This window comes from Calidris pugnax, unplaced genomic scaffold (assembly GCF_001431845.1).
Source record: "Calidris pugnax isolate Ruff unplaced genomic scaffold, ASM143184v1 scaffold95, whole genome shotgun sequence".
Taxonomy (NCBI): domain Eukaryota; kingdom Metazoa; phylum Chordata; class Aves; order Charadriiformes; family Scolopacidae; genus Calidris; species Calidris pugnax.
The window spans coordinates 11,986,349-12,007,262 of NW_015090885.1; the positions used below are offsets into that span (position 1 = coordinate 11,986,349).

General features: G+C 37.1%; 1 protein-coding gene across 4 annotated transcripts in view; it reads left to right on the forward strand.

Annotated features, from left to right (window-relative positions):
* The window catches only part of CBLB (Cbl proto-oncogene B, E3 ubiquitin protein ligase), a 129,739-nt gene that overhangs the window by 65,020 nt on the left and 43,805 nt on the right, over positions 1 to 20,914 (forward strand). For all 4 annotated transcript variants that reach the window (XM_014947395.1, XM_014947399.1, XM_014947396.1 and 1 more), the window contains exons 4-7: positions 1,284 to 1,430; positions 13,241 to 13,397; positions 16,486 to 16,607; positions 19,370 to 19,507. In XM_014947395.1, the coding sequence (XP_014802881.1) occupies positions 1,284 to 1,430; positions 13,241 to 13,397; positions 16,486 to 16,607; positions 19,370 to 19,507 (564 nt within the window). The remainder of the gene's footprint in view (positions 1 to 1,283; positions 1,431 to 13,240; positions 13,398 to 16,485; positions 16,608 to 19,369; positions 19,508 to 20,914) is intronic.

Sequence of the window (20,914 nt, forward strand, 5' to 3'; positions counted from 1 at the left end):
AAGTACTAACTTGAGTAATTGTTTAGGAAGACCCCAGGAAATCTGTTCAACTGTGGGATTTTTGGAGATTTTGAGCATTCTGAAAGCTATTTGGTATGCATGTGTAAAAATATATCTTAATTTTTTCATGTGGCTAGGAACTTCGAATAAGTTTGAATTTATTTAAAATACTGTCTATAGGCAGTTATAAATTATATGATTGATAAGCATTTTACTATGTTTTTCATTGAATTGTTTGAGGCCTGACTTGAGTACCTGATCGTGTACCAAATTGTTGAGTATCTGAAATCATGAAAAGTGAATGGGCTTGATACAGGACACTTCTAACTTGTTAAAATGCATAAGAATGCAAATTCTTCATCAAAACTGCTCAGTCTCCTCAGTGATCTCTATTTCATATAACACATTGGAAAATACCCCTTTTTTACTGCAAGGATCATCTAAGGAACCTCTAGAAAGAAACTCAAAGATTGCTTCACCCTTCTTCTGTCTCCTCTCCCCACCATTTCCCAGAGAGTTTTCCATTCATTTAAGGATGCTGTGTTTTTTGCACTGTACTAAGTAGGATTTCTGTGCCAAAACCCAAATATTTTTTGATTAACTGATACTAGTCTGGCAAGCTTATGGAAGTGAGCTAATAGCAAAGAAGCTTGATTTTTGTTTCTAACATGCCACTGAAAACTCAAAGCAAGTTTTAGTTAAAAGGAAGGCATTTAAAAAGAGAACAGGAAGTAGCTGCAGTAAGGGAAAGCTGAAAAGAATAAAAATAATAAAATTATCACAGGAAAAAAGAGTAAACCTAGTCCTATGCTGTGTTCGTATTTCTTGAAACCTGGATTGAAAAAGGTTTGTCATATATAAAACTGCATTTTGAGGTTTTTGGTGTGGTGTTTTTTTTTTTTTTTAAATGTATTAACAGGCTAGTTAGTATAAATTTCTGCTTCTGCAATTAAATGAAATAGAAATAATCATGCTTAACCTTTATGGGGATGAGAAATGAATCTGGAATATGCAGTTGAGAATTCAGATCTGTTGCTGAACAAATGATTTTATATTCATGGAGACTTGTGATAAATACGTACTCGGAAGTGTGTAGAAACACAAGCTACTGATTTGTATTTCTTTGATGTGTTTTCAGTTGAAAGCTCAGTGTTTTTCTTGTGTAATGCAGTGAATATTACATAAATATGCAGGATATACGAGATACTGAAAGATTGATTCAAGTTATTTAATTTTAAGGACTTAATGTGATTTTTTTTTTTTTTCCCCTATTGTATTTGCAGGAGAAACCTAACAAAGCTGTCCCTCATCTTCAGCCACATGCTAGCAGAAATCAAGGCTATTTTTCCAAACGGCCAATTTCAAGGTGATAACTTTCGTATCACTAAAGCCGATGCTGCGGATTTCTGGAGAAAATTCTTTGGAGATAAGTAAGTAATAACATTTTGCAAAATTCTTAATTCTTTCTAATCATAACCATGAAAAAGAATGATACATTCAAAAATCCAAATAATGGTTCTAAGTATGTAGTGACATTTTAAAGGTAATTTCTTGTCCAAGTCTTTAGATTGGCTGAAATGGTCAAATTAATTATTAAATCCCTTCCCCATGTTGTAATTTGCTCAAAGGATGAATAAAAATATATAGGCAGTTCTGTCAAGGAGCACTTACATTCAATCATAAATTAGACTACGTTACACAAAGTCTATTGGTTCCATTCTAGGATGAAGATGTACATCGTTTTCATAATGTATATGGCAAATCATGTCCTTTCCTATTATTTTTTTTTAAACAAATGATAACTTTAAAGTCTGAATTAGGAACTTGATATTGGTCTCACGAACAGTGTGTTTCCTTATCACATCTTTAACTTTCTAACTATTACAATATTTAGTGCTTTAAGCAATTGAAATAATTTTTTTATCCCTTATTATCGAAACTTTTTTTTTCTGCATCTGTACTACCTGTAGCATAGTCACAGGGGACTAATGTTTTCTTTTGTTTAAGTTTTGTTAAAGAAAGAGTAATTGGGAGATGTGTCTAAAGGTTTAAAGGTTTAATCAACAGCATATTTTGGAGAAATTTATTGTTAAAGAATGGATCATAAAATGAATGCTAAGTGTGACTTGTAGATAATGTGATTAAATCCTTATAGCAAGCGCAATATTGCAAATGTAAAAACAGACAGGTCTAGGGTTTTTTGTTTGTTTGTTTCTTGGAAACAACTTCATTTTGATGCAGCTCTAGGCTAATAGAACATGCATAGCTTCATCACTTTGTCGTATGGAAAGGTTTATTAGTGTAACAGTGACATATGAGGAAGGAGGCAAGAGGTTTGCATATTTTACAACATAATGGAAGAATCATTATGGTCATCAGGTTTGCTGTCTTGCACCAAGTAGGCCATAGCAAGTTACAGAACAATTCCGACAACAATCTGTTGTGTTTTTTGAGCAGGAGCAGCTCTTTAAGTGTTTCGTTCTCTATTTAGAATACCAACATCGTAGGTTGGCATTTTTACAAATTAATTTTGTTCAGTGTGAATTTACAACAGTTTCACTTCCTTCTTTTTTTTTTTTTTCTTCTTCCTAGTCTAAGCACACCTACTGTTAGCTTCTAACTTTCTGGTTTCATTCTGGTGTTATCTGGTAAACTTCAGACTTCTAATAAATTTCTTTCCCATGTAGATAATGTTAGAGTGCGGAGTGTTATCAAGTTCCTGGATCAATCTTTTCAATCTTTTTTTTCTTTTTTTCTTTTTTTTGTTTTGTTGTTAGGTAAGGAATCTGACCTTGTTTTTGTGTTACCCATTTTAATGTGAAGATGATCTTCACAATACCTACGAAAGTTCAGAATTATCTGAGAGATTAATTTACATGATATATAGAGGTCTCTATGAGATGAGGCTTTTAAAAAACATGTCAGTCAAAAGAAGAAAAAACAGGAGCTTTGGAAAAAAACTGCTTAATAATCATCTTTGTTCAGTGTTTCTGTTTTCTCTTCCTCTCTTTCTCCCCTTTGCTTAGCAGCTCTCAGAATTTAAATCTCCTCATGGCCCTTCTCTTTTTTTGGCCCTTTTGGACTCTGTCCTTGAATGACCTTTACCAGCTGTCCTGATTGCAAATTGCATTTCTGTCGTTGGGATTTGCAGACCTCGTCTTTTGCAAGCTGCTGTTTCTTTCTGTCATTTCATCTTAACCAGTTTCATCAGCTTCCCTATTCACCATCATGTTCCAGTTAGTAGAGAAATACAAACTTGTCCTCTCTCTGTGAGATTCAAGCACTTCCATTAAAGTTTCCTTCCAATGGTCCTGCCAGTTTCCTTTGAGAGATGGCACGATAGGTGGGTACTTGAGGTGTCACACAGTAGGATACTGTAACATATCGATAAGCTTTTATCAGAACAAGGTTGGTGAGAAGAATTTTTCAACTGCATCAGTCTATCTGAACAACTTGGCTCTCCCCTTGTCTTTCTCCCATCCACATTTGACTCTCCGCTTTCCTGACTCATCCCCTGGAGTGATTCTTTTTAATCCTTTTATGCTCTTGCTCTTGCCATGCCTTTTTTTTTTTTTTATCCTTTGTTTTTTTTCCTGCTTATGTAAATTTCTTCATAAAATACAACTTTAAATATGAACTCTAAGCACTAACCTTCTGACCTCCTCTCCTTCCTGCCCCCCTCTCCCTGCCTTCCCCTCCCGCCCACCATGTATTTTGATAGTTTGTAGTTTCTTGGTTTGTTTTTTGGTGCTTTTTTGTTTAGAGCATCTATGCACCAAAATTGCCTAGGAATCAAGGCAGATTAGGGACATCCAGTTAATTACATATGTAACCTTGGTCATCTAGTATAGCCTGGAAGATTTTTGGAGTTCTGTCTTGTCAGGTGCTTTTCTTGCAGAGTAGGTAAATAACCACTGTTATTAGTGTTCCCAGCGCTTTTCTAATGAACTGAAGCTGTTTTAGTTACCTGTCCTCCAAGCAGTGAACAGTTGATCTGTGCTTGGCAGCCCTGCCGTTATCTCAGGTTTAGTTAATTGCACTTAAATAGCTGTATAACATGTAACAGCCTGTATGCCAAATAAACAGATGAGAAAAAGGTTTATTTGGCATTGCTTTTAATCTCTTTGTTCAACAAAATGCCTGAAGCTTTTTAAACATTAATTATTTTCTAATCCATTTAAAAATATATGGCAGTTATGCCTGTGAGCCACATCTTTTACAGTGGGCCTGTTATGACAAATTGGTTTGCAAATAGGCTAGTATCACTTCCTTAGAATCAGAGCCTACATAAAGATTTTGGGTGTTGCAAACAACTGATAAAATCTGTTTCTAACCTGACCACCTAAAGATAGGCCCCTAGGACTATATGAAACCTGCAACTCTGATTAGGGATATGGTGCAATGAAGAAGAAGGAGTGCAGGGAGGAACTATATTGTATGTTTCCTGGCTGCATCTCTGTTTTACAGGTGGGCTCCCCACTTGTTTGCAAAAAGCAGCCCTTACTTTGAGGTCAGTAAGTAATGCTGCTCAAGATGGGAGCATAAATAAAAAGTTGTGCTGGATCTTGGCTTCTCATGGGTAAACTGTAGCACAAGAAATTGGAATTGGAGCTATTAGATTAATTTGTGATTTTTTTTTCAGCGTAATATTATCATAAAAATAATATTTCTGTTTCTAAACATAATGAATTGTAAGCTTTTACATAATCCATTTTCTGCCTTGATTTCTTTCTGGAATGTTGTCATTTTTTTCTTTTGTATTTTGAAATATTCTAAACAGCAAGAAGGAGGTCAATAGCCACTTACATTTTGAAGTCGACTCTTTGGCTTTTGGTTTTTGAAAATGTAACCCGCATTTCCGTTTACAAAAGCAATATATTATAACTTGCTGAGGAAGGAAATCCAAAAGATAAAATTGTCAAGAGTCCAGTTTGTAGTTAAAAAAAAATGAATTGTATGTGATTTCTTTCACCGTTTTTCCCCAATGAATGGGGAACTTCTAATTATGTTGGTTATATTTGTCTGTCTGAACAGTTGCTGCAAAATTGTGCATTTGTAATTAAGTTTATTCATACTATTATTAATAATTATCATAGGATTCAGGCATTTTTTGTCGTGTTTAAAGCTAGTCAGGTGTAAGTTCACATGACTTCAAACCCATTAGTAAAATAAGTGGCTAGGCTAACTGTTTCAAGTCTCTGATCACACATCTAGCTGTTCTTTGAATTTCTGTAGAAAATGCAGAAATAAAACTCAGCAAGCAGTTTGAATGCCTCTATCAGAGCAATGTGCTGAGGTAACTTCACACATTCTTGGCCTTCAAATACCTCTTCAACTTTTGCATTTCTGGTACGACTGTACAAAACTTGTAGGTAATGTCAGTAGCTAGAGAAGCTTGGATGGTAGACAATGCTGTGGTGCTTGTGAGAGCAGCAAATACGTGGATAATGGAAATCATCATCCCTCACATAGGCAGAGTACAAAATAAGTAAGTAGTTAGGACACTTTACAGTTGTGAGGTTTTGATACGATGTTTGGAAAGCTTCTGGTGAGAGTAATGTGGCATATGGGAATGTATAGGGAAGACTGATAAATCAAAGTGGGAGATAATGAGATTTTCATTATCTGGGTAGAAGGAGAATGTGGACAATAGCAGCATGACGAAGAAAAAAATGGAGGAATCGATTTCTCTGCAAGGGCAAAGTAGAATATGTATCCAAATTAGGTGGTAGGTGAGGTAGTCAGAAGCGTCAAGTAGAAGGCTCAGCGTGTATTGACTTTGTCGAGGAAGCTGACCTAGAAAAGCTGTCGGAGAGATGAGGAAATAGAGAATTTTGGATTTGCTTTGTGAAATCAAAAATCAGGAACAAGTGAGAACTTAGCAAAGGCTGAATGACTGGAGTAGGCTGAGAATGGAACTCTTTGGTATATTCACAGGCTATGAAGACAGCCTCTTAAAGAAAATAAAGGAGTTGGCTGAAGATCAACTGAAGAATAAGTTGGCACAATCTTTACACCATGGTCAAGGTCGTGATTTTAGGTTAAGATCTATACCAAGAAAAGCTTGGTAGTGTCAAAAGCAGGAAAGCGGTGAAATTGAGGTGGTGTGATTTTTTGAATTAGTACTGATTGCTAGAATACAATTATTGGAGCAAGTGGTGTTAGTGGAGTGAATCTTCACTCATGGCTTACCATTATAGTTGCACTGAACAAATGATAGTTAAATGTACAGCAAAGCAGTAATGTTAAATGGAACTGTGAAATTGTAAGGCATGTAATCAGCAGTTACATTTGTTTACAGATACTTTAGTAACCCCCAGTGGGTTGTAAATATGCATATAAAACATAATCGGATAGCTTCTTCATTATCTGCATTTTATCACTGTATCATGCTTGATGTTAATTTCCCCTGGTTCCTCACGCATTTTAATAGCACCTTACATCTTTTACCAGTTTTCTGTTCTGAGCAAAAATGTGCACAATACCACTGGGAGGGATCCTGAACTGAGAAGGAGAGTGGGCGAGATGACCTAACACCAACACGATCTTTCCAGCCTCGGAATTTGAAAGCTCCAGTGAAGTCATGCGGGGCTTCGTAACTATTGAAATTTGTGATTTGTGGCTGTCTTCATGTTGCAGAATGAATCAGCAACAAAATGTCAATGTTCTTAGATTTTTCAATTCTCCATAGTTCTGCCATTTATTTTAACTTTTAAAGTATTAGTCTTCATTGTGAAACCTTAAGAAATTGAAAGCATTTATGTTATTTTTTGCCAGATAAAATGATTTCCCCCCACCTTTTAGTTTTTGAGGAAATAAAAATTCTTTCAGTGCTAGGGTCAAACACATTACTGTTTTACTGCCCTGATTCCTTTTTTCTTTTTTCTTTTCCAGTTGAGGTCTGAAATGTATTTATTTTTTATTGGAATTTAGGAAAAAAATGTGGCCATTGATTTCTCAGTAGCAGTTAAACAGGTATTTCGATTGATATTCTAAGTTTTGAGTAGCTGTGGTTCTGCTGTGGTCACTGCTTTTTGGCTCAGGATAGAACAGATGTAGCCGCTGTGGCTTGGGTTCGGAGGAGAAGCAGTAAAACAGGCAGACCACAGTGCACCACTTAACTTGAAAACATTTAGCTGTCAGAAAGTGAGACCTCAGATAAGCTAAGTTTCAACACCATGTTGATCCCCTTAATTTATTACTTGATTTCCTGTTCTTGCTGCTGGTAGCATCTAAAAGCCCTATGGTTGTCCGAACGCTGTAAAAATGGTGGTCCTGGCCAAGGGAGCTTCAACTCTGAGTGTGAACTGAAGTGTAAAGAGAAGCCAAAGATAAAGAGAGATGAAAGAGGAAGAGGCAGTGACCCAAGTGCTGTAGTCTTCATCTGTATCAAGGCAGGTGTTTAATCAACAGGAACTTTTAAAGAAGTTGAGGGGGAATGCACCTTTTAGAGGATGGTTTCTCCCTCAGCTGATCAGCAGCAGGGGAAATAGGCTTATTGGTACCCTTGCTTAAAATCTTGAGCTAGAGGCAGAAGGTACCATTCCCTGAGTGCTAGTAATGGGACATAAACCTTGCTAGATCTTTTTGTATAAATGCGAGATAAACAAGTTTGAACAAGAAGACAGATAATATTACAGAGAAGAGCTAGTCAGTGGAAAGTTGCAAGATATGATTAAAAAACAGAAAAGGCCAATGGTCTTCACAGCTATTCTGGGCGGCTAGGAATAAGGTAAAATTGCATGTACAAAGGATGGAGAAAAGGAAATTGTAATAGTTGGCACAGAAGATTGTGAGACAAAAGAACGGATTCTCAATGGATAGGCAGGAAAGACAATGTTTTAAGTATAAAAGGATGTGCAAAACCATGAGTGTGCTTTGGAGTTGTGGTTAGAGATCAGAGGTGGAAATATATAGATAAGTGTATCAGTGTATCCCTTTGGCGGCTCTTCGGGAAATGTGGACTTCCTGTATCCCTTAAGGAAGAACTAGCTTGTGGTCTTTCCAGCAATGTCCAGTTATGTGGCTTTGGAAGTGCATATTTTTGGTTTCATAAGGCTCATTTTATCTTTTACCGTCTCTTTTTCTCATGTTAAATTCTTCTATATTTGTCCTGCATGATGTCACTATTTGACAATTGTACTGGCACGGTATGGCAGAATTCCTTTTTTCCCTCAGGACTGAACTTCTCAAGCCTTCTGTGTGTCAATTGTTTGCTCTCCAGTTCAGAAGCAATGAAAACATGTGGCCTCTCACTTAAAACTGAAGCAGCAGTCTTAATAAAATGCTCTGTTCAGTGATGATAAACCAAAATCCACATTGCTCACTGCAGATTTGCGAAGAATGTTGTTTCTATCTGTGTCAGTATGTGCTTGAATCTTTTTGAGTTTGCTTGGGATACAGTAATGCTCTCTCCATGTTATGTTTTCTGGCTACATTTGAGAGAGTCTCTTGCAGACAAAAATGTTCACTGTAAGTAACGCAGGTACATGTTTATCTTCCTAGACATACTTGTGGTCTGCTCTGGTTCAAAGAGAGCAATGTCACTTGACATTCCACAATAGCTGCATCTCTGCAGTTCTACTGAAGTGCTGTTCTCCACACGCTCAGAAAATATTTGCTTCCTCTCCAGGTTTATTTTAATGATGCAGCAGCGTTCAGGGAGTTTAAGAAAATCCTATGTACACATGATCAGGGCAGGAGGGAAGGGAGGATCTAAATTCCTCTGCTAAATTGCTTGAAAATTACATGCAGGACACTAATCCTTCTCCTTTGGGCGTATGGAAGTTGTGTGGGTGGTGTTTAAAACACTGCGTTTGTATAGAATGACACTTCCCTCTCACGTGTGTCAATAATAGTAAATAAAAACCAACCTATATAACAGTATTTTTAAAAAGCTTGTAATTTGATCAGGACATGTTTTAATTCAACATCTCCAAATACGCTTCCAATTTCAGAAGAAATGCGGAGAAGTAGTGTAATTTTAAGAGACTGGGTGGAGAAATGGCTTATTTTAAGTTTTTTGACAGGACTCTTAAATAAGATGACAGCCCTAATCTGCCAAGATGCAGATAGTTTTGATGATTTGAGAAAGATAAGATGTGCCTCTTGAGACAGATAAGATAAGAAAGCCTCTTCAGGAAAAAGTATTCAAGATTATTTGTTTTATTTTGTGTGTTTATTCCTTAAATTGGTATGGGCTTGCTTCTAGTCAAATGATGAGGAAAGGCAGTACACACTGTATGGATGAATTGTTTCCTTAAAGTTTGGTAGATAGAGATTAGGTTTTCCTTATAAGAGATCCTCCATAACCTTTTTCTGCAGTATAAGGTGTGCGTTTCATCTTCCTTCATATTTTTGTTTCCTTCTAAAACTTTCTCTGAAGATTTTGAATTAATTGAAGGTTGTAATAAAATAACGTAGCATGATAACAATATGTACATGTAATGTAGTCAGACATTTCTGTATACTTAAGTGTCCTTTTTTTTTTCCCCCCAAATTATATTATAAAAAAGAGAAGCTTTTACTAAAGCCCGGAGTGTATCTGTTCATAATGTGTGCATGTGTAGTAGGGCTTTTACCTTTGGACATCAAACATTTAAGGGAAGTACAGTCCCCTCACGTGAGATACTCCCCAGAACAGTGTCTCAGCTGGAGTCACGTGTGCTTTTCTGCAAGGGATAGCTCACGCAACTACAATTAATACCTGAAATACTGAGACACTGCGTTTCCTCAACCTAATGTTACTGGGATGTCAAATCACATCTTCCTGACGAGCTGTAGCAGCGCTGACTAACTCATCTCCTCCTAGACAAGTGTCCACAGGTCAGCCTAATAGCATGAGGCATGTGCAGAATACCTGCCAGCCTCTAGTGCAGGGTATCATTAGGGCATGATGCAACAAATAGTGCAAGGACAAAGATCACTGAAAATATTTATAGGAGATACCTTCTATGGTTCAGGAGCTGAACGCTGCAGGCAGTATTTCATTACAAACAGGATCCTAATTTTTCTTTATACAAAGGCAATATGTTTTTTCTCTTTAAAATACATATATTTAAGCAACAATCTAAGCATGCTTTTGACTAGAACACTCCCAGTCTTGGTTTGATTGATCCTGTTCCCTTCTCCCTCCCACTGCCCCTGCCACCTTACCAAACAATTAAAATAACTCTTTAGATTTGTATCATGAAAAGGTGATTTCAAAGGCTGTATATCCCCTAAAATGCAAGAAAGCAACAACAGTGAAATGTTAATTCAAACAGCAACTCAACTTGCCATTCATCTCCGAAAACCTGTTTCATAACCCATCGTGGTGGGAAGCATTCTGTGTGACCCCCTCCAGAACCTCTGCCAGAGGAGGGTGTTTCACAGTTACCTGATTTTGCAGAATTGTCGGAGTTGGAAGGGACCTCTAGAGATCACCTAGTCCAGCTCCCCTGCTAAAGCAGGATTGCCCAGAGCACATTACTCAGGACTGCATCCAGGCGGGTCTTGAAAATCTCCAGAGAAGGGGACTCCACAACCTCCCTGAGTAGCGTGTTCCAGGGCTCCATCACCCTCACCCTAAAGAAGTTCTTCCTCATATTTGAATAGATATTCCTATGTTCCGGCATGTGCCCTTTGCCCCTTGTCCTATCACTGGAAACCACTGAAAAGAGTCCGGCTCCATCATTCTTCCACCCACCCTTCAGGTACTTGTAAAATAAGGTCTCCCCTCAGCCTTCCTTCTCCAGGCTAAAAAGCCCCAGCTCTTTGAACTTTTTCTCATAAGGGAGGAGCTCTAATCCTTTAATCATTTTAGTTGCCCTACACTGGACTCTCTCCAGTAGTTCCCTGTCTCTCTTGAGCTGGGGAGCCCAGAACTGGATGCAGTATTCCAGTTGTGGCCTCACCAGTGCAGAGTAGAGGGGGAGAATGACCTCCCTCGACCTGCTGGCCACACTCTTCTCAATGCAGCCCAGGATTCCATTGGCCCTCTTGGCAACAAGGGCACATTGCTGGCTCATGGAAAGTTTGCTATCCACTTGAACTCCCAGATCCTTTTCCTCAGTAGTGCTTCCCAGAAGATCCACCCCTAGCCTATACTGGTACCTAGGGTTCTTCCTCCCGAGATGCAGGACCTTATATTTGCCCTTGTTGAACCTCATTAGGTTCTTCTCTGTCCAGCTCTCCAGCCTGTTCAGATCATGCTGGATGGCGGCACAGCCCTCCAGTGCTGTAGGAACAGAAGAGGAGGATGTTGCAGAAACCTTCACCTTGTGAAGCCCTGGTAACACCCTCATTTTGAGTGAGTGTGTGTTTCTGTGAAGTCTCAGAATTCTGAGTGAAGCTGTTTGTGTATATAAGCTGGAGGGATACATGGGGTGAGAAATGGTCGCTGGCTGGAGCTATTTCAGAGTATTTAGGAGGAGTAGCTGTATAGAAGTAGCTGCTGAGAAATAGGAGCTACAATTTCCGCAACCGGTTGTCACCTTTATTTAAGGAAATAGAAGGTAAAAGGCCTATTTAACAAAGCTGCAGAAAAAATAAATCTGCTGAATGTAGTGAATTTTAAATCCATCCCCCCACCATTGCCCCCTCAAAATAACCCCAAAACCCAAAAAACCTTTTCTAACCCTATTTTGGCACAATCACAATGCTGTAACTGTTTAGGGTGTTTTACAGAGAGAATCAGAAGATTTTTTTTAGAGCCACAGTTACAGGAACTAAATAAGCAATAGGCACTTTAACAACTTTAACACCGCAAAAGCATTGACATTTTCCAACTATGTTCTCTGAACTTAGTGAAATATTTCATTCTCTCTTTACCATAATCAGAATTTGATGTGCATTCTTTCTTAAATGGCATCTGATGTGGTATCTCTCTTCAGCTCTTTGTGGTTTCCTGTTTTTCATACACAGATGAGAGTATCTGCTGAGATCTATTAAACTTCACATTTTATCATTTATGACTTTCTCAATATAAGCCTCCAAATAACAAGTAGATTTCTTTGCACTTACAAATGTAGTGAATACCTGATGGACTAGAAATACAGGAGCATGTCTTTAGTGTTGTACTTCAGATTACTATTTGTTTTAATTTAACTGTAGAGTATTTATTATGCAGGACTAACTTAATGCACTGAGTCTTTTTTTCTTTTTTTATACTGTACTACCAAGTAAGACAAAAATAAGTCAATGTGAAGTAATAAAAATTGCAAGAAATATTGATGAGCTTGTGAGGCCTGTGTCTTTTGTCATTTTAGCAGTTATTAAGAAAATATTACTATGAATGTGTGAGAACTTGTTAAGTCCTGAAAAAGGTTATATATTGCTTAATAGTTACATGTTGGTTATATTTTGTTTAATTAATATTTTTAAAATATCATATAGTCTGCTCTCAAAGTGAGGCAGAACTTTTTTAAGAGAAGGTGTAACGGTTTTGTAAAATCTGAATTTGACCCTAATGGCATGAGAAGAAAAATTGCTGTTATTGAACTGTTTCTCATACTTTTGAGAGTAAAATAGAGCACTTCCAAGTGATCAGCCTCATGTCAGATTCCAAATATAAGCACATGGTTGGCAAAATAACTAATGTGTATTATCTCCAACTGTGCAAATAGAAATTGAATTTGACAGAACCTGGCTTTGTATTGGAGAGAATAATTTTAATTTCCTTCTATCCTGATTTCCCACCTTTTCCCACATTCACTGCTGTCTGAAAATACTCCTCATTCTGCAGGAATGTGTGACGGTGACGATCTGATAAGATGTGTCTTCTAATATGCATGTAACCGTCATGGGCCTTGGATCAGTATTGGTGGTATCTGGTTCACTGCTATCAGTTTACTTGACCAGTGTTTATGACCTTTAGCTATAAAAAATGTCATCACAGTAGATACTAAATTGATGCTTATCGCTGTGAGAAGAGAAGCTGTGAAGAAAGTTCTTTATCAAGCACAGAGCTGGTACTTTGAGAAGGTGTGAGGCTGGTTGCTACACCTGCGTGGTAGGATATATGTTTCTGCAGTGTTCTTTTTGTTGTCCTTCTAAGGAAGCTTGAATATTTACGGCTGTAAAATAAATGACACTATGTTTGACTATGTTTAAAGGAAGGTAAACCGTTCTTTCATATGCTTATGCTGCTTTCAGAAAACTGGGGGTTTTTTGTTTGGTTTGGTTTTTTTTTGGTCTAAATAAGATACCAAATCTTAAATATGTGGTTTTATTACATTTATTATTTCCACCCCTCTCACAGAACTATAGTGCCATGGAAAGTGTTCAGGCAGTGCCTTCATGAAGTTCATCAGATAAGCTCTGGTTTGGAAGCAATGGCTCTTAAATCTACTATTGACTTGACCTGCAATGACTACATTTCAATTTTTGAATTTGATATCTTCACTAGATTATTTCAGGTAAGATTTGAAAATTTTAGAAACTTGTGTGAATTTCAGAAGCTTAGTGCCCCGAGGCAAGTACCTGTGGGTCAAGGAAGCAGATTTTTGGGAAAAACTGAAATAACTGAAACAGTAGAATTCAGAAATACATTGTGCATTTTATTTAGACCTTCAGACATACATACCAATTTTATGTCAAAGCCTGCGCCATACATTTGTTCTGTCTTCCATGTTACTCTGTGATAATGTTGGTTTAGCTTTCTTGGCTTTGCTGTTACACAAAAGGGTGCCATTACGAAGTTGATATTAAGATTTGGCAGGAGGTGATTAATGCTTTTAGTTTACAGAGTTTTGATTTTGATAATCTCTTCTCCATTCTGAGTCAAAACTGTATCAAAGTTAGAAATGTTATGGTGTAAGTAATCTCTCTGCTTAATATAACCACAAACATTGGTCACTTACTAAAACACACACATCAAGCATTTCTGTCTGAACATTGCTGCCTTAGGATCAGTTTCTACTCTGCCAAAGTTTCTCCCTTTTATTCAGTATTTGGCAAACTAATATGGTGTTCAGGTTAGTAATCAAGCCCAGATCTTGATCTCAGACTTGACTCAAAATGTCAGAGACACCTTGGCTGCAACATACATCACTATAAAATGCATTTATTTCAGGTTCCCTTCTGTAGGATTTTTTTCCCCCTAAGCATTCTGCTTACAAATGATAACAGGGTTTGTTTTATTTTTTAATTTGTACGTTGAATATAAAATTAAATGAGATGGAGTGATCTGAGAAGCAACAGTTTCTTCTGACCTTAGGTGGGGTCCTCTAGGTTGCGTTAAACTTCAAGACAGAAACCTCGAATGAGATGTATTTTCCTTTTTCTGAAACCCAGTGAATATCTCTTTTGCATTCGTTACTTTGTGAGGCCATTGCTGGTTTGATTACCATCAATTACCATCCCTTGGGCTCGAAAAGGGGGATCAGCAGTACTGATACACATAAGGAGAGAAGACTGGTTAGGATTAACTTCTAATTTAACAAAGAAGGAGAGAGTGAATTTTTGCTAAACAGATTACCAACTTGTCCAATAGTTTCATAACTGTTGAAGTGAGCTTGCACTGAACTCGGTCTGAGAACCTCTCCCAGCAGTTACATTTTACTTGAGTTTTTAAACAGCTTCTGTAACTATGTGTGCGTACACCCACGGAGAGAAAATCCCAGTTGTTTAAGTGATCAAAATATTGTTTTGCCAACTGTGGCTTCTGTTACAGAAAAGCTATGTTTATAATGATGCTTATTCACAGAAGAAAGGAAGACTACTTTTTATGGAGGTCCTGTAAAAGGGAAGTTGCTCCCCCTGCCTCCTCATGTATGCATGCACAGCTCAAAGCGCTGTGGTCTCTGCTCAGAGGTCAAGTTAGCACAGCAGAATATGTAGATGCCTTGAAGGAAAGGAACTTCATGCTTTCACTATTAACGTGTTCAGTTACGTTGTCCTTTTATGCAAAAAATATTTCCGTAGAAGAGAAAGCGTACAAATCTTTTGCCATTTAAAATTTCTGCTTTTGTAATACTCTGTGTGCACGAGGTAAGCTCTGAGTTCTGGCCCTTTGATTTTTCAGTTGTACTGTCACATCATTTTCTAGGTATAGCAGTAGTGTGTTACTCTGTAGAGACTCCAGGCATTTGAAGAAGATACTCTCTACTGTCAACTTAGAAGCTTGATCATTGTGATTAACAGAGGAATTTGAATGCTACTTGAATTTGTTTTATAATGTACTGGTAGCAAGCCTTTCTATAACCACGGTCCAACAAAACGTCAAAGTACTGAGTATTTGATCATCCTTTTTGATTTACATGCATGCACTTAAGTAATACAACAGGTGAAGGAACATTGTGGTTTGGTGAAGGAAGTGTCAGCACCAGTGTGGTGAAGGGGGAAGAGTCAACTCCCTTTTTTTATCTAGTTAGGGCAACTAACATTTTTCATGTGATGAAGGCTCCTGGCATCTGTCTTTGAGGGTGCAGAAGGGAGCTGGCAAGATGCAGTGTTGCATCTAGGATTGTGAATTTTTCTCCTTTCTTCTGTACAAATTTGAACACCTGAGGTTCTTTTACGGCCTCCGTGCCAAAACCTTACTGTTCCATTTCATGTGTCTGTTTTGAAGAGGAATCAATTTTAAAATGAAACAGGTGTTGATCCATGTTTAAGTACTGGTTAGGGTTTGCCTTGGAAATGTATCATAATCCCAGGTAGAACTGTTAGGATACTCTGCTCAAGTGTGTCACACAGGCATTTCATCTGTCCCTTGCTAGCCCTTTTAAGTCCTTTTAAAGGGAATTTGCAGGGCATGCAAGAACACAAGCCTCTTCTCTTATGTTGCTTAACTTCATCTGCCTTGATTTTTTGACAAATACATAAAAAAATCTCCAAATCACTTCAAGAGGAAGTTTCTTGTCTCTCCAAATGCGGGCAATGAACACTTAATACATTTGTATTAATCCACTACTTAAAAAACATCCTTCATTTACACTAAAAGGACTGTTCCGTATTCTTTGAAGTGACAGCATATCAGGCATTTTTTAACTGAGTTTTCTGAAGCATTTGCTCTTCAGGTCAGCAAAGACTGTGATGAAGTGCTGTCAGTATTTGTTATGTTTTCTGGATGTATTACCGTTATGGTAACTGAAGAAATCAAGAAGTAGAGATTAAGAAAAGGAATGACAGATCAAATTAGCGGCTTTATTAGGCCTTGTTTGTTAGTGTTACTTATCATTAACTATGAAAGTGCCTCAGGACCTCTGAAGAATAGACTGAAGAATAGACTTAATTGTGTTTTTATTAAACCATTATGGAGCCATACCCTCTAGGTTCTAACTAAACATGATGTTTAATATTTTATGTAACTGCAAATAAGAGATCCCCTAAATTCCTACTGCTTCAAAATCTTTATCCAAAAATTTACACTTGATCTTCTACCCAAAAGTGAGTATTTTTCAGCTGGGGCTAAAACACTGTAGATCTCTCTGACAAATTGACTTGAGTTTTATTAAAAATATGTAACTACCTGGCTGCATCTGTTTAATTGTCTTCTCTTTTTAGCCGTGGGGTTCAATCTTAAGGAATTGGAACTTCTTAGCTGTGACACATCCTGGATATATGGCATTCTTGACATACGATGAAGTGAAAGCGAGGTTGCAAAAATACAGCACTAAGCCTGGGAGGTGAGAGGTTTTGCTGTTTATTGCTTTCCAAATAAACTTGTCGTCTCATAAGCTACGTAATTATTCTAAGTTCATACTTCTATTTTGTATGATACTTAGACTTAACTGCAGTACTGAAGGAGTGAATTCTTGGCTTTGTTTATAACAGAGTGAATAAGAGTAGAAGGGTGGGGGTTTGTTTTATATATATATTTGTGATTTTATTTCTATCAAAATGCATTTTTAAAAATAGTTTAATGCTAAAGCTCAGAACTCCACATTCAACAAATGCTGACCATAATTGGATTTTTATGAATAATTCTTCTCCAGTGCTATGAAGCAAAAAAATACTCTATTACCACACCAAAGTCTAAACACACACAAATAAACAGAATAAAATAATTGAAATTACGTTGCTTTTCCTTTTCTCTTCTGAATTAGGTACAACAAGCAATGCATTCTTGAAAAGCATATTTGAAAACATAATTTGCTTTTCAAAATTTGCATTGAATTGTTGCTTAATAATAAAGTAAAACTGATCTTTCATGGTAGGACACTTAAAATACAAATTTAATCAGTTCTTATGTGTTCCTTTTATGTTTTGTTTTTTTTTTTTTCCTTTGGCAGAAATTATATCACAAACTTTGCACCTAGAAAAGCAGTCTGTCAGATAAATATCATGACATGTAGAGTGTTTAATTTCTGTATAGTGCTCTACTTACTGAATTATTCAAACTGAACTTTTAGCATTTGTGCTGGTTGTTCTATTTTTTCTTCATTCAACTTGGAGAAATAAAAATTCATTAATGGATTTAATAATCCTGTATTAGTTAACTTTTATTTTGCTAGTTTTACCTTTCAGTTATAATTTTTTTTCTTTAATGTCTAGTTGTCTACCTTTGCTTCAGGATCACATAAATACACAGTTAAAAGAGCATCATTTTGAAACTTGTTAGAGAAGTCTAGCAACAATTATACCCATATTCTGTACTTGGTTTCTTTTGATTTTTAGCAAACAATATACTGTATCTTGTGAAGTTGCCTGGCAGGTCAAGTGCGTATGTACAAGACTCTTGTGGTTCCAGTAGAATAATGCTGATTTTCAGCTTGGCACTCATGAACTATAGAAGTCAGATAACTAGGTTGATTTTGAGAGTGCTTGCTATACTTAGCATTTTCTCTATTATTGATTCTGATTCTGTGATTATAAAATAGAAGTGATAGAGATATTATCCAAGGTTGCCTTTATGTTCCTTGTAAATAGAGAGTTATTTTTAAGATAACTTTCTATTGCATATCAGAAAATGACTTTCTGAATTGCTTAGGTGAAATGCTGGAGTGTGAAAGAGGAGATAATATGAAGTGAAATTGCTTCTTTAATCAGTCTAAAACATCCTGGAAATTACAAGATTCTGTTCAAATGAATAGCTACTTCTTCAATGTAATGTTGGCCCTATTGAAGTTTGTAAGAGCCATGACAAACTTCAGGGAGGCTAAGATTTCTCATTTTAAACAGTTGGGAAGGAAATAAATTATTTATGTATAATTAAGAAAAGCTGCTCTATAATACAAAATTGAGTTTGTGGTATTTCACCGCGGGATGCTTTTTTGAATGAGGTTTTTTGCATATGAGATGATGTCTGACATTAAAGGGAGTAGAGTTTTTACTAAGAAGAACTAAACAAGCCTGATACTATTGCTTGTAATCTTACCTTTTTTTCTACTGTGCTCTCTGTCTACATTACATATACTCCTAGCTATCACTGTACACACCAAAGTATTTAAATTTAAGTCCAATTGAGTTGGTATTATCTGGTGTTTTCTGAAGTAGAAGTGATATTTCTTCTGTCCTGTTCACCTCCTCTGGTACACAAGAAAATAACATTACTAGTAGAGCAGTTTTAATTACTTATCATTCACATTTCTGTTGCATCAAAAGATCATAGAATCATAGAATGGTTAGGGTTGGAAGGGACCTCAAAGATCATCCAGTTCCACCCCCCCTGCCATGGGCAGGGACACCTCCCACTAGAGCAGGTTGCTCAAGGCCACATCCAGCCTGGCCTTGAACACCTCCAGGGATGGGGCATCCACAACTGCCCTGGGCAACCTGTTCCAGTGTCTCACCACCCTCATAGTAAAAAATTTCTTCCTGATATCTAATCTGAATCTTTTTTTCTTCCAATTTAAAACTGTTTCCCCTTGTCCTATCATTACCCTTCCTGGCAAAGAGTCCCTCCCCAGCTCTTCTATAGGCACCCTTCAGATATTGAAAGGCCACTATAAGGTCTCCCCAGAGCCTTCTCTTCTCCAGGCTGAACAATCCCAGCTCCCTCAGCCTGTCTTCATAGGAGAGGTGCTCCAGCCCTCTGATCAATCCCTCTGATGTTTTATATTTCCCTTCCAGTCATTCAGGTTATTGGCCTGTGTATACACCAAAGGTGTATGTTGTAACTATGGAGACTTAACAATAGACTGGTCTTGAAAAGGTTTATGAGCATGTCTAAATGTACGTAATAGGACTATTCACAGTGGATGTGCAGCTTTCACTTTGGGAACCAAAAAGCAAGCAAATGAAAGTTGGGGTAGGGTGCTACTTTTACCTTATTTCTGCCCATGCAGAACTGACAGCGTGAAAGATGCAGGTTTATTTAAGGTTATACAAAGATGGCAGAATTGGGAATCTGACCCAGATCTTCGGAGACCTAGTTCAGTGTCTTAACCAAAGCCCATCCTTGCTCTCTGATGAACACTGACTCTTTATTCATCCTGTTTCTCTCAAGCTACATTTTCAGACTGAGTTGCACTCGCTTGGGACAGTGGGCCATTGGATACGTGACTGGTGATGGGAACATACTGCAGACAATACCTCACAATAAGCCTCTGTTTCAAGCTTTGATTGATGGCAGCCGGGAAGGATTGTGAGTACAGATTTCTATAGTCAGCATAGGTCTGATATTTTGATTTCTTTGTTCTTCTAATATTTATATGGGTAGTTATTGAAGATCTTTAGAAGGGAAAATCTGGATATGGCGTTTAGCATTCCTTCGGAGCTTAAGGAGATCCCTTTTATTCCTTTGAAAAACACTTATTTCCAGATAATTCCATTAACCAAAGTTAACCAACACCATATCTTGTAGCAGATAAATTCCAGGAGAAAATAAAATCAGGCAGCTGTCACACTGATTCCTTCCTCCTCTTCCCCCTGCTACCTCCCCTAAGAGTCCAAAATGCACTTAAGCTTATTAAACAATTACTAGTGCCAGTTACTCATGTGTCTAACTCTGGACAATGATTTGAAAGCTTTGTAATTGCTTTTTTATATGTAGTGCAGCCAGAACATTTTCCAGGTTCTAATAGTTTACTGAAAAGATTTATAAGAAAATTATAAGAGAATCTAAGTTTACAGGGGGTAGTAGTACATTTTTACTAGGTTGGTTGAAGTAACAGACAAATTTTTGCTGTCAAAATGTTTTCACTGAGATACATGTTTTGATAAATCCACATGATCATAATGAGAAAAAGAACCCAACCAAACAGGTAAATTGATCGGTCCTCAAAAAACAATTGAGAAACCCTTTACAATCTTGCCATTTTTCTCAGTCCTCCACAGTCCACTATTTTTTTTCCAGGTATGATGATTTCATACCTGTAATAAAAAACACAATTATTATGGTAGTGTTTCTACTTGACAAAAACTAGAGCTGAGAATATTTAATGCAGAGTGAAGTTTTTGTACCCTATGTAAATATAACTTCCTCATAGCATGACTTAATAACACAACTTTCAAGAAACTGTTTTCAAGTTAGAGGTAACATAAGTCTGAATATAGAAAAAGTTAGGGTCTCTGGAATATCAGTTAACCTATTATTTATTTCCCACAAATTATTATTTGTGTGGAGGTTGAAACACCCCCCATCAGTTCTTGCTTAAAGACCAGTCTCCATCTTGGATTCTCAGTGCTGATTCTTGTCATAATATACAGAGATTTATATATCAGAGATTTATATACACAGCTATACACATATATAATACTGTGACACATAAATATTATTATGTATATCATATTATACACAGATATGCATAAATGAGTGCTACTTTCTATTCTGTTCCATTGCTTAAAATAGCTTATAGAGTCACTGAACATGATGCTCACAGTGGAGAGATCACTAGGAGCGTATGCAGCTATAAGCTCGCTGTAAAATGAAGATCTAAAGTAACTTTCTGGGGGTAGCTCTACAGAATATTATCTGCTAGCTAAAGCTCAGGAGCATTCTGCTTGTAGCTGTGCAAGTCGTACCAAAATCTTTCCTGTGCTTTGATAAATG